At 55.6% G+C, this 14,097-nt stretch overlaps 1 protein-coding gene across 1 annotated transcript in view; it reads right to left on the reverse strand.

Moving 5' to 3' along the window:
- Positions 1–559: 559 nt before the first annotated feature.
- Positions 560–14,097, reverse strand: part of NPLOC4 (NPL4 homolog, ubiquitin recognition factor) — a 67,884-nt gene continuing 54,346 nt past the window's right edge. The window contains exons 13-17 of the mRNA XM_032429437.1: positions 10,809–10,880; positions 7,724–7,819; positions 6,167–6,283; positions 4,637–4,739; positions 560–2,945 (exon numbers count right to left, since the gene is read on the reverse strand). Of these exons, the coding sequence (XP_032285328.1) occupies positions 2,788–2,945; positions 4,637–4,739; positions 6,167–6,283; positions 7,724–7,819; positions 10,809–10,880 (546 nt within the window). The 3' untranslated portion in view covers positions 560–2,787. The remainder of the gene's footprint in view (positions 2,946–4,636; positions 4,740–6,166; positions 6,284–7,723; positions 7,820–10,808; positions 10,881–14,097) is intronic.

Raw genomic sequence — 14,097 nt, forward strand, 5'->3', positions numbered from 1 at the left:
CCCCCTTCACGTGGTTTCCCGAGGTGGGAAGTCCAGCAAGTCCAGCTGAGATGCACCAAGGGCCGGATATGACAGTCACCCCAACTTGGGGACTATGGCTGGTAGCATGCACCACACCCCTGCTGAGAAAAGCCAGGCCCGGGGGTAGGACTAGAGGCACCCAGGGCCCCTTACATCGGCAGGTGCTGTTGTCTATGTACTTGTCCAGGGAGCAATGCGTCCCGAGGCCAAAGGACAGGGCGGTACCCGAACACCAAGAGTAATTCAGGACAGGCGCCACGTCCCCTCCAGGCCTCACACCCTGGCACCTGTACAGTCGGGGCTTCCAGACTGCGTCCCTCACCTGCTGTCGGCTGCAAGCACCTGCCTCCCCCAACCCCCACCAGGCCCAGAAGCAGCCACATGGCTGACAGGCAGGAAAGCACCCAAGGGAGGCCACGCTCTCCTCCCACCCCGATGACACGCTGGGGTCCACCAGCGAGGACCGTGACGTGGAGAAAAGTGAAGTCACACAACACAAAGCGACTCGGGAGGCGGCCTGCAGACACGCACTCGGCGCAGGAAGGCCTCGGGGCCCAGGAACAACAACTGGGAGCTCAGCGGTCGCTTCAGGACTTTTATTGGCTTCATGGCGGGACCCGAGTCCAGGTAACGCTAATGCAAACCCAGCTGACGCACCTGCTGGAGCGGCAGCACCAGGAGCAGACTGTCAGAGGCCGAGGCCGCCGGCTGCGCGCACCTGGACAGCTGAGCAGTCACCCGCACCCAGTGGCCAGAGGGTGCGTCCACACGAGGGCAAGCAGGATGCAGGTGGGGCTGGGGGACCCCTCCCTCCCTTGGGCAGGAGGAGGTGGCTGAGCTGCCCACGGCCAAGGCCTCTGGCAGGGTGCCCCCACACCCTCACGCTGAGCTCGGGGTCTATTTATTTGGACAATAAAATAAAGTGCGTTTACTGAACAAAGAGTGACTCAAAACCAGAAGCAGAGAAATCAAAACGCTCTTCCTTTAGCTAAAAGATGAAAGGAAATGAATTCTGCATCTGCCAGAACTTCAGAGTGAGGAGAATGTTGGCTGAAGAGAGACGGGAGCCAGCTTAGTGGGTGAAGGCGACACAAGGAGAATGGGGGGTTGGGGGGGCCTGGGGGACACAGAGGGGGAGCTCAGGGCCCAGGGCGACCGGGCCCCTCTGCAGCCTCACACTGGATCGCAGGGACCACACGACACGGGGCCCGTCGGGGAGAGCCCCTCAGCAGGCGGCTGGGAGCTGAGCTTGAGCTGGGACAGCCGCCACACCCTGGCGGGAGTCTGCGCTCCGTGCCTCTCCTGCCCACCCCTCTCCCCCAACAACCAATGGCTCTGCTGAAGCCAGACCCAACCTCATCGGCCCCTGGCCCCCAGAGCAGATGAGACACCAGGTGGACCTGCAGGTACCAGGCACAGCCCTGCCGCGAGAAGCCAACACGCAGAGAACAGAGTTCTCTGTCCACAGTGCCATGGGTTAAGGTAGGGTCACACAGGCCTCCCCCCACCCCTAGGGCAGAGACATGAAGTCCCCAGCACAGTCCACGTCTGGGTCAGCCTCTCCCGTGGGTGCCATGCAGCTCAGAGACATGGCCCTCATTAAGGCAAAGAGGCATCAGGGTGCCGCCCACAACTCCCTGGGGACCCCAGAGCACACGTGCAAGGCCTGATCATGACCTCTGTCCTGGGACCCCCACAGCAGTCCAGTCACCCCACAACAGACCAAGCCCCTACTCTCTCACTCGGGACTGTTGCAGTGGCTCTTCACCGTGCAGGAGGCCCGGGGCTGGGTGGGGCAACGGGAGAATGGTGCACAGGGCAAAAGGGGCTAGAGCTTCGGGTCCCGGGCGACCCAGCTCACCCCAGGCAGGCCTGGCCCATCTGGAGGCGCCGATGCGTGGACCACCGAGTCTGCAGCTGCGGCTGCAGTGTGGCTTGGCAGGAAAGTCTCAGGCACTGAGGTTTACTTCCAAGAAGAACTGACTGTGGGTCCCCATCCACCCTCGCCCACCCTGCGTCCACCCTGCCCCCACGCCCAGGGACTCACTACGGGAAGGAAGAAGTGGGAACTAGTCTCTCACTCCCCTTTTATGTAGTTTTTATCTTAAAAAGAAATAAATAAAAGTCTTCTGGGCAGAAATTACTGATAACTGTTATTACAACCAACGCAGACTTTAAAAACCCCACCTGGGTGTCAGGTGAGCGCAAGGAGGAGGGCGGGCAGCAAATTAACCTGCAGGTCAGGCAGAAGGGAGACCAGCAGCCCTGGGCCCACTCATGTTTCCACAAGACAACGGCCGCCGGCAGGGGAAGAAGTGGCCCTCACAGGCAGGGTCAGCCCAGAGCAACAGTGCACAGAGGTCACCAAACACTCCCCACGGGAACCACGGGAGGGGCAAAAACAAAAAGCATCCAAAAGAAAGGGAAGAGAAAGCTGGATGGCGGCAGTAAGCCCTCCCCACCCCTCCCAGCCCCAGGTGATGGTTCCGAGGTGCCCAGGTCCTTCCACCACCTCGGAGGCTGGTACGGGGCGTCCAGGCGGGCCATCGTGCTGCTCCACTAGAAGGCTGGTGTCAGCCCGCAGAGCACCAGCCCAGCTCTCCCTCCAGGGATGCCTGGTGCTGAGAAGCTTTGTGGGTCAGAGACCCGAGGGCAGCCACCCTGCCCCGCCCTTCAGGGCTGCCCACCATGGGGCAATGGTTACAATGATCCCGGCTTCAGAAAGGGCTGGGGTGGGCCCAGTCCTGCCAGCAGGGGCCGGGAGCCCTAGGTCCTAGGGAGGCTACACATCTCGCAGTGGCCGGTGCCCGGCTGGTTCATGAAGGTGCAGTGCTGACAGGCCCACATGGCGGCCGCGGCAGCGTGCGTGGAGCCCCCGACCGCTCCGTACTCGTGGAGGCCCGGAAGCTGCACTCCGACGGTGCCTGCAGGGTGGGAAGAGAAGCTGTTTGTCACCGCTCAAGGTCTCTGCCCCGCCCCCGTCCCCGAGGGCTCTACCTTGCTGCGCGGACAGACGGGGCTCTAGGACCTCAGAGAACCCCGCTGCACAGAGCTGCTCTCCGCAGAACCGCAAGCTGTCAACCGCGGCCAGCTCACCCCCACCGCCACCCTCCCGGCTTGCTGGGCCGAGCGAGGCTTCCCAGCGAGAGCACCACCTCTGGCTACCCATGTGGGTCGCTGACTGTCCTGGGCCATAATCAGCAGGGCTGCGGTGCGTACTCTCACACACAGCTCCGTGTGGACCTGTGTTTCGTGTCTCGGGGAAAACCCCAGGAGCGGGCCGCCTGGGTCGGAGCGTGAGTGAAGTCTCCCCAAGGCTGCCCGCCCGGCGGCCTGCACACGTCAGCAGTGTGTGCGAGGCTTCCAGGGCTGCCGGAGCCCCGGGACGGAGGTGTGATGGGCTCTCACTGGGTGCAGAGTCCACGTCCCTGCTCCCCGGTGCCCTTCTCTTGGCAGACCTCTAAGTCACCAGGTTCTTTTCAATCCAGGTGTAGTCCACACGGGACGCTCTCTTTGTTTCGGGGGTAGAGCACAGCGCCCCCCCCCCACCGCCCGGGCGCCACACCACTGTCCACCCGAGGGCACGAGGCTGCGGGCCTGCACTTTAGGGAATCTGGTGGCAACAACCTGTCCTCTGCCTTAGGATGACTGGACAGCGCTCGAGAACACGAGGGCAGGAGCACGTGGCGCATCTGGGCAGCCCCACGACCGGTCTGCCGGTCAGAACTGCAGAAGGGAAGACGAGACCCAAAGCGCAGCACAACCAACACCGAGGCGCCTCAGAGCACGGACCCCCAGGTACCGGGGTCCCGAGAGAACAGGAAGTGTCCACTAGGTTCCCTCGCAGCTTAAGTTCAGAGCACGGACCCCCAGGTACTGGGGTCCGGAGAGAACAAGTGTCCACGAGGCTCCCTCGCAGCTTAGGTTCCAACGAGGCTTTTCCTGGCTACTTTTGGCTCTAGCATCTAACCTACTACATAGAGAAAACGGGATAAACATTTCTGATATGTATTTTCAAAGTTGTCTGAAGAGGGCATTCCAGTATTTCTCAAAGCCACAGGGAAAGGGACCGCTCCAGCAGCCTGCCACCACCCGGAGCTCCCAGCTGATGGGGCGCCTGCACCGGGAGCTCGTGCCCCGGACTGAAGACAGAGGCTCCCCCTGGGGCAGCGAGGTCACTCAGGCTCCTGGACAATCTATCCTGTAAGGTTTTTCGTCTTTATCCTTCCAGAAAGCTCTGTGACCGGTAGAAAGGGAAAAAAGAAAAGCCTGAGGAGACCAAAGATTTCTGACCTTTCAGCACTGTGGTGAATGTAAGGTTTCTGTTTATCTCAAACAGTGACTTTCAAGTTGCTCCTAAGAGGCTGATCCGCGTATCCTCTCTATCCATCCAGCACAGAGCTGTGTTCCAAAGGTCTGTGTGGCCTCGAGAGCAGGCACGACGCAGCAATGAAAAAGTCCTGTCCTTGTCTGACTGCCCACTACACCGAACGCACCTGGCGTCAGGCTTCTAGGACCTAAGGAGCTGTGCGGCGTACGTGTCCGGTTCCCTGGGCTCTGGCAGTGGCAGTGGGAGGGCGTGACGCTTGGGACTGAGGATGGGGAGGACACTTACTGCACAGTTGCTCGATGGTGGCCCACTGCTCAGACTTCTTCCATGTCTGGGCGAGCTCCTCGTTTCTCGTCCTCACGGCCTCCAGCAACAAGCTGATGCTGTCCTGCAAGAACCCAAAAATGAAGGCTCCCACATGCTTCACGATGGTGGACACACTGTCGTTAGTGTCTCCTTCCCCAACATAAAGACACGCTTCAGGGGCGATTAAAAAAAATCTCACAGGCTGTCACTATGAAACACAAAATGCCACACACTTAGCTCTATAAAATCAACTGCTAAATTTTAGAGCTAAGTTTAAGTTCTTCCCAAATAGCCCTACTATGCTGCTCTCTGTCATGAGGAGTGTGCTCAACCACCAAGATACTAAAGCTCACGTCCCTTATCCTGAGGGCCTGGATGCACAGACAGGTGCCCAGGGTCCTGGGGTCCATCCTCCACCCTCATGCTCTCCCTGCAGGCTCTCTATCTTCTCAACCATGTCTCTAGATCCTAGGCCTCCAGGGTCAAAGTGCATAGAATTAAAAGAGTTTATATAGTGGGGAACTAATAAGGCTTTGGGGGCTCTCAGGGGCTCCCCAGAACAGGTTTTCTAACAGGCGACTCCAAACAGTACACGTCTACTGGTGAGGAGGCCCTGGTGTGAAGAGCCCAGACTTTTGCCGCCTATCCAACTGGACGGGCAGCGGCTGCACCTGGGGCCGAGGGGCCACCCTCTAGGCTTACCAAGGCAAGCAAAGCCAGAGGGAAGTCTCAGGGTGCCTGATGTCCAATGTCAGAAGTGGGTAGTTTGGGGACGAAACACAGACACCAGCTAAACCCAGCAGGATACAAGAACAGCCACAGGCCGCCTGACGCAGGAGAGCAGTGGGGACAGAAGGGCCTCTCTATTCTGTCACCTTCAGGGAACGTGTCAAGTCAGAGGCTCAGAGAAAACTCGTTCCCCTCTCTCTGGTGTGTCCTTGGGTCTCAGGCAGGAAAAAAGGGCACAAAGTAAGGGCCCCCTGGCTGGACCCACGGCCCCACATTGCTCAGAGAGCAGCCGCCGCCCACGACACCTGCCCTCTTCTTCCCAACAGTGCGTCTTAAAAATGCCAACCATGCAGCTGTGCACTCAGGGCCTGGACGCGAGCCAACCTTCTGGGCCAAGGCCATAAAACCACAGTTGATTCAGGAGGAGGGGAGAGAGCAGTAAGGAGCAGAGGCCGTGATTCTGACACTGTTAGGACAGGAATTCTGTAAATTGCTGGCTCTCTAATGCTCCGTGCTAGAGGACACAGAGCTCAATACAGAATTATAACGAGTGAAACTGTCCTCCGTTGTGGGGGGCAGACCCGTAGGGAAGCTGTTTCAGTGCAGATGCTAATGCGAAAACTCCATCTTTCTACCAGTAAGCCTCCTATGAAAAGCCACTGCCCACAGAACGTAAGAGGGACTTTGACCCAGCTTCCCAGCCATGCTCTGACTTTACAGCCAAACCCCAGCTGGGGACCCCCAAAGCCAGGTGCTCAGCGGGCACACTCGGGCCCGTACCTGCAGAGGCATGACCTCATTGGTGACCAGAAACAGCAGGAGGTGGAAATCCGAGATGGTATCCAGGAACACAGATGAGGTATTCTGGGATAGATAGGTGGCCAAACTGTGGAAGTCCTACAGTGGCGAGGCAGGAGGAAGCGAGTGAGCAGGCGTGTCCCAGGACAGCCCCAGTGCCCAGCCCAGAGCCATCTGTCCCCTCCTGAGACACGGCTGAATGCAGAGTGCGGACACACACCTCTCCCCATCTTGATCTATAATCACTGATGGGGACCCAGGCCAGAGGGACACGCGGCTACCACATAAGTAAGCTACGGCTCTATCCTCCCAGGACGGTGCTCTCAGTACGTGTGACTCACTGACGTGTGCAAGAGAGCATGTGTATAAAGCCGACCCAGCTGGAAGACACATTCAAAAAGACAGAAAATGCCCCCCACCCCTCCAGGTGGAGAGTGGGTTGTGGGAAGGGCTCACTTTGGGGCTAGAAGACCTGTCTGCATTGGACTGTTGACCTCGGACAGCTGGACAGCGAGGAGTGTGTGTGTGTGTGTGTGTTGGGGGATGATGCAACACTCCCACTGTCAGCAAAACTAAACACAAGAGGGGGCGCCTCGGTGGCTCAGTCGGTTAAGCATCTGCCTTCAGCTCAGGTCATGATCCTGGAGTCCCAGGATCAAGTCCCGCATCGGGCTCCCCATTCAGCGGAGAGTCTGCTTCTCTCTCTGACTCTCCCTTTCTCGTGCTTTCTCTCTCTCATGCTCTCTCTCAAATAAATGAACAGTCTTTAAAAAAACAAAACAAAAAACTAAACACAGGAGGTTCCAGAGTGCCACCAGGAAGTGGCTCTGCACCTCTTCAAGCATCCCGAGTCCCTGCACAGATGCGCCATGAGGAGAGCAAAGCATCAGGGAGGTTTTGCAAATAAAGCACCACACTTCCCAAGAGAATCTCCTTATATTCTTTTCTGCAACGCCTGTTAGCAATTAGAACCTAAGAACAAATGTGTGTCCCAGGCCGTCCGTGTGGCAGCACGAGGCAGGTGTGCAGCGGAGAGCAGGGACCGCCGCACAGGAAGTGCTGTGTGGGACCCGCACCGCGTGCTGGAAAGCCCGGGCGGCCAGGCCACATGAGGCCCACACGGCCCGGACGGTGTGTGAGAAACGCACAGGGTGACAGGACTGGAAGCCAGAGCAGTGAAGTGACATCTCCACAAGGAGATGATGCTTGTTAACAAACGAATAATAAAAAAGTTGTTGGGAGAGGACACAAGTGACAAATACGTTTGGGGAAGAAAAGAAGTCAACTGAGAACGGCTCTTCTGGCAGATCCACAAGCCTGTGGCCTTACGGGGAGTTGCCTCTGTGGTTACGTCAGCCCTGGCCCCACAGAGGATGTCTCGGTGATCAACAGTGTCTCAGAAAAAGTCCTAGCTGGGCTTCGTCACAAGAATCAATCAGGAGAGTTTGAAAGCTTGGTACTTTCTGGAGAAACAACACTGACACTAGATAAACAAGCAGTAGTTACTTTAAATTATGTTTCTAAAGACAAAGAGCTTACCTGTGTCTCACCCAATACATCCCGGTTTTCAATAGGAAATGGATTTTGCGAAATAGAAAAAGTATAAACTGGATCCTTGGGGAAAGTGGTTGTGATCTAATGAACAAAAACAAAACCCTTGATAAATTGTGCTGCAAACAGGGGTGAGGGCGGCCCCAGGTGCCCCAAGCAGCCCTGAGCACGGCACCCTCCCCCGAGCTCCAGCCAAAGAGTCCTGTTTCCCACTGGACGCCACGGTCCCCGGTTAAAGACACCCCGAAATGAAAACCCTGACACTCTGATCTGGGAAGCAAAATGAAGGATCATTGTTCACAAGTTTTAGGATCGTGCCGTTTGCGGGCAGTTTGTGTGTGCCGGCCTCCGGGCTTCCGTCTGCCGAGTCGCCCACACAGCGGCCCTCGCCCGCGGAGGAGCCAGAGAGTGAGCTGTGGGGACACAATAGATGAGGCCAGGAGAATTCTCAGGATCAGCTGTGATGGTCTGAGAGACGCAGTGACCTCCAGAGAGCTTGCTGAGGCCCGTTGGGACGTACGGCCCCACGGCGTGGAGCTGGGGCAAGTCCAGGCAGCAAGAGAACCCATGCTTCGGAGGTGCAGGACACGGCAGTCGTGCTCTCCCCATCAGACGGGCTGGAGTCAAGAACTTGTGTCCAAAGGGGAGCCTAAGCCCTTCATTTGGCTCAGACATGCTTTAGTAACAACAGAGGGCATTTTAAATCTAACACACAATCGATACAAACTACAGGGACAGTGGTCAATGTGCACGAATCAATACAAATACCGTTTTTCATCCCCCCGGCAGGCGCTCCTCCCCACGAAAGCACCCACGTGTGAGCTATCAACCACCTTTCAGTTGAGACAGCCTCTCCTCTATAATACGACACCAGCGGCAGCAGATTACACCTCGTCCAGATTTAGGGTAGCTATTCTGGTTCCTTTGGGACTATTTCTAAAGAATGAAAATGTTGTTCTGGTCTGTTTTCTGCATCAGCAAAGGCAGCGGGCCGTTTCAGGCTGGCTGGCCCAGGACGCGCTGTGACTTTGCCAGCACACTGGAAGATGGCTGAGCCGGCAGCAGCAGCCGAGACCTGAGCCCCACTGCTCTTTTAAAGATGCTATTTTTGGGCCGCCTGGGTGGCTCAGTCGTTGAGCGTCTGCCTTCGGCTCAGGTCATGATCCCAGGGTCCTGGGATCGAGCCCCGAGTCGGGCTCCCTGCTCAGCGGGAAGCCTGCTTCTCCCTCTCCCACTCCCCCTGCTTGTGTTCCCTCTCTCGCTGTCTCTCTCTCTGTCAAATAAATAAATAAAATCTTTAAAAAAAATAAAAAAGATGCTATTTTTAAGTCATCTCTACGCCCATTGTGGGGCTTGAACTCACAACCCTGAGATCAAGAGTCACACGCTCCAGCGACTGAGCTAATAGCCAGGCGCCCCTCCCGCTGGTCTTTTACTGACGAGACCACGCAGCCGTGTGGGCTCCGGCCACAGTGCCACGTACTGGCCGCGTGGCCTCTGTCTGCTACGGATCCTAAGCCTCAGTGTGTTCCTCTAGAGTCAAAGATGACCCAAGTGCCTACGTCCACCAAGGCTAAGACCCGCAAGCCCTTCTCAGTCTCCAGCTGCTGGCAGAGAGACGGCGGAAGAGACAAAGGCCCGTGGACGGCACAGCGCTCCTGCTCCGGGAAGGCAGACACGGTGGTGGACCAGCACCTCGGAACCCCTCCCAGGCAACAGATGCGGGATGAAGAGACGTCTTTGTTAGACTTGTAACCTCCCCTTAGAGCACGACAGAACCAAAGCTCACTAGGCAGTCTGTGAATATCCCAGACACCCACAGAGGGGTGCAGGGCGTCCAGCACCTTGTCCTGTGTTTAAGCCACCCCCCAGCCAGCCTGTCTCAGGTCATCTAGCCGATGCCCGGACAGCTCCACAGCAGCCCAGGGAATGTGGCCCACGCCTTCTCCTGCCTGAAACAGCAGACTGCTCATGAGGCTTGATGAGGGGCTGCACACACCAGTCTGGACACCTGCTCTCAAGGGCCTGCTCCAACCTCGTTCCACAACAACAGAGAGCTTGGCTATCAGGAGGCAGGATGTTCCTTCACAGCCAAACTCTACTGACACAGCACACTAAGCAAGAACTCGGCTCTTTTGTAAAAAGAAAAGGGTGGGGAGGCCACGGGGAGAGAAGACCTCAGAAAGCTGGCTTTAAATCATGCCGACTCCTCCTAAGTGTATGTTCCATCAATCTGTTTTCATCTTAATTACACCCTAGGTAGTCTAAATAACAGATGCCTTTACGGCCTAGGTAATAAATACGTTCTCAGGAGCTGTCAATTGGAATGGAGCACCGATGGGCTTGGCTCCTGGGGACCCGCTGCTCCAAATGCAATGATATTTTACAGCCTGCATCACATGCCCTTCCTGAGTCCTAATGTAGCCCGAAGAGAACCTGGCAGGCAGCAGTTAGGAAATGAGCAGCCGCCTGTCCCCCCGGGACAGAGCTGATTGCTGCAAATGTGTTGGGCATTCATGCCGGAGCCCTCTGCTGCCCTCTGGCCTGGGGCCACACCTCCATGAGCCGAGCACACCTCCAGAAAGCAGCCGAGACTAGGATCGTGCGTCGCAGCCAGCTGCCTTCTGGGCTCCTGGAGTTCCCCCCAGGAAAGCACATACCACCTCACTTGAGGACAGTCCCGCTGGCTGCCCCTGGGACTGACTCAGGTGGAGAGGCCCACCACGAGCCCAGCTCCGGCAGCCGAGCTGTGACCAGGGTCGCACCTACACACGGCGCCATGCTGGGCTCACTGACCTCCAGAGGCTGCCTGGCCAGGTCGGTGGTCCTTTGCTGCACTTTAGTTTGGGAGAAGGTAAACCCTAAGTTGTACTTAAGGAAATAAAAAAACTGAAACTAGAAGAAAAAGCCCTTAAAATCGCCTGCTTTTCAGGGATGACAGGAGCTCAATGATTCATCTCCTTCCTGGGTGCCTGTCCTGGGCCAAGCAGAAGGCAACTGTCCAAGCCACCGCTGCCACCCTCACCCGGCCCCCACCCGGCCGCCCAGGGTGTGGTGGACGCCGCACACTTACATCTATGATCAGATACTCCACGGGCAGGGGCCGGGCCAGCTGGGTGATCTCATTGCCAAACTTGTCTATGTCCTGAAACAGGAAACAGAAGCAAGCGGCGTGAGTGAAGGCGTGCTGACCAGTGACATGGTTAGTCTTTCACATGTTTGTCTTACCTTGTCAACGATTATGAGTCTTGTCGAAGTGTATGAAAAGCAGACAGGAAACTGTGCATGTTTTTGCTACACATCCACCTGCCGTCATTGCCCGGAGCTCGGTATGACGGCCATAACATGAAAAGCAGCCGTGCTTCTGGCTAATGGGGAGTCTCCGCTGGGAGCGTGCATCACAGGCCCCTGCCCAGCACACACATGAGGCCTGGTACTAACACTGCCCTGTGTGAGCCACACACGGGCCCAGGGCCCCCTCCCGCCTGCCCCCCACCCCCCCAGCTGCACCGTGCCTCTCCATCCTTCACAAGCACCCCTCAACCTCGGGTCTGAAGGCTAGCTCCTGACGGTCCTACTCACACCTCTGAAACCCGCTTTAATACGTGTTCGTTCATAAAACAAATACACACGCAAATGAGTACACACACACACAAATACGCAAACATGGAAAACCCCCACCAACAATCTGTCAAAGTCTAAACTTGTTTTGCTCTGTCAGATGCACAGAACATAAAGTTTAATTATGGGGAAAAACGGCCAGCATATGTTCATTAATCATAAAATGACAATTATATCTGATTTATGTCAAACATGCTGAGTTCAAACAGAGCTCTAGAAATAAATTCATAAGAACCAACACTTTTCATTAAAGATTCTGTGGGGGGGGGGGTCATATTTTCTATCTAAATCATCACTTAACATCATATAAATCATTCACTGAGTCATATATAAATTATACATCCATAACTTCCAATTATGGGGCCTTCCATAAAAGTTTACGTTTATTAAAGCCCTCAGACCCGAATGGATGCCAGCAGACCCCGCTGAGGCCTGCAGGGCGACGTCAGGCCACCCTGGCGCATCCCACCTGTCCACGGACGTCAGAGGCGCACACCACCTTTCGAGACAACCTTCACAGGCTGTTCCTACGTTGAAGCAAATCTATCATCCTAACGGCAAGTCCAGAGGTCCTATTTGGCCCACATCCTTTTGTTTAGAAATTAAAATTTCTGGTCTGTAATACACCTCAGTTTACCCATGCCTTCCCGACCTTTCCTCGATTCACAACTTAAGAGAGCTGCCAACCGGAACCTGCCCCTTTGCTCTCCCAGAAAACGGTCCAAGTCTGTCTAACCAGCTAGCCACACAGGAAGCATCAGCACCCCATCGAAGGACACGTGCCTGGAAACACACCGCTTTGTCTGTCTGCCTTCCTTTGAAGTTGGAATTACATTCCAGTCCACTTGGGTAAGTCACTTGTCCTTCATGTGACAGGCGGCCACCCTGTGCTGCTTTCTGCAGTGGTCAGGGTGGGCCCAGCTTTCTGTGGCTCCACCAGCTTCGACGGGGGCAGCCCGAGACACGGGCTGGCTGAGTGGGTCCTGGGGCCCCAGAAGCGGCAGTTTCTCGGAGGAGATATGGTAGGAGGCAGGAATCAAACCCAATCAAACTAAATCACCACTTCCAAAAATATAAGTTTGCCCCTACAAGAAATAACCTGCAACAACTCATACATAATTAGCCCATCTGGAATTCATCTTCAAATCTAATTAAGCTCTAATATGCAGAAACATTATTCCAGCACCTGTTCGCTTTAATCTTCCCCTCTAGGGATTTTTCTTGTTAAATGCCCCTCTCTCTTTTTTCTGTGTCGTGCTATTCTCTTTCAAATTTAACTACCCAACTGTACCTTTCTGCTCCCCAAGAAAATAAAGGTGTTACATCCGCCTCTGTTCCCCGGGGGGAAACAGGTAACTTCCATCTCTCCCCCATGCCTCCACGTCGATGTTCTTGCCAGCCAGTCCCCGGTCCTATACAGCATCTCAAAAGCAATTACTTTTTATGGGCGTCAGCAGATGTCGGGCTGGGGGAGGAGGGCCTCTTAATTCCCAGGTCGGCAGCCGACAAAGTGTCAGCGGTTTCATTTCCACGGGGAGCATGCCTCTGGGAGAGACAGGGGCTGAGGTCCCTGGTGCCCCGGCACCTGCCACGGCCATGTCTGCCGCTATCGCGGAGAAGTCCTGTGCTTGTGCCAGGACAAGGGCAAGCTCCACTGACCAGGGGTGCCATCTTGCTTGGAAGAGGCAGATGGAATCCCTACTGTATTGTTCTTCTCTTGAAAGAACCAGCAAGAAGGATCTCAAGTGACACCAGCAGCTTCATCTGACTTCACAGGACAAAGAAAAAATCCCAGTTCTCTGAGCAAAGTTCCTCCAAGAATCACCAGGAAACAGTCCTGTCGATAAGCACCTAGAGCGTCTGTCGACGCGTACAGAACCAGTGACTGACGCGTGTCAGGTGCTGGTGGCGCACAGTCCAGGCGAGAAGCCATGTGTCCACAACCACCAGGTCCCCAACGCATGAGGACACCAAGAGCTAACAGGTGATTCGCGTGCCTGAGATTGAGAGCCTGGTAGACGCGGAGGGGGCTTAGAGACCCGGTCCCCCCACATCTCAACTCAGGAGCTCAGCATCAGAACTGGGCACACTCTCCCCCACACGGTGCTGGCACCGTGAGGTCACACATTCCAACCACACTCCTCCCCTTGTGGGGACCCTGTGGCCACAGACCCGGGTCCTGACAGCACTCGTGCTGAGCAAGACTTGCTACCTCCAAGTCAAGGGAAAGAACGGGTACCATAGGTACCAAAAAATCCTTTTTCCTAGACTGGGATATTATGCCAATATGTTGTTCAGAATCTCTTCTCTTATTGGCAATTTCTTTCTTCTTTCTTTTTTTTAAGATTTCATTTATTTATTTGCCAGAGGAAGAGAGAGAGTGAGAGATCATGAGAGCACAAGCAGGGGGAGTGGCAGGCAGAGGGAGAAGCAGGCTCCCCACCGAGCAAGGAACCCGATTTGGGACTCAATTCCAGGACCTGGGATCATGACCTGAGCCGAAGGCAGATGCTTAACCGACTGAGCCATCCACGCGATCCACGCGTTCCCAGCAATTTCTTGATTGATAAATGTCCTGAATAATGCCCATTATGTAGCAAACATAATCTCCTGTAATTAAAACATTTGTTTAAAAAAGCTGAATGAATGCAGGGTCTTACCCTGATAAATACAAAAACGTATTATGGAACTACAATAAACAGAGAAGCACTAGAAGGGGGCGCCTGGGTGGCTCAGTCGGT

This window comes from Phoca vitulina, unplaced genomic scaffold, assembly GCF_004348235.1.
Source record: "Phoca vitulina isolate PV1807 unplaced genomic scaffold, GSC_HSeal_1.0 scaffold41, whole genome shotgun sequence".
NCBI lineage: Eukaryota > Metazoa > Chordata > Mammalia > Carnivora > Phocidae > Phoca > Phoca vitulina.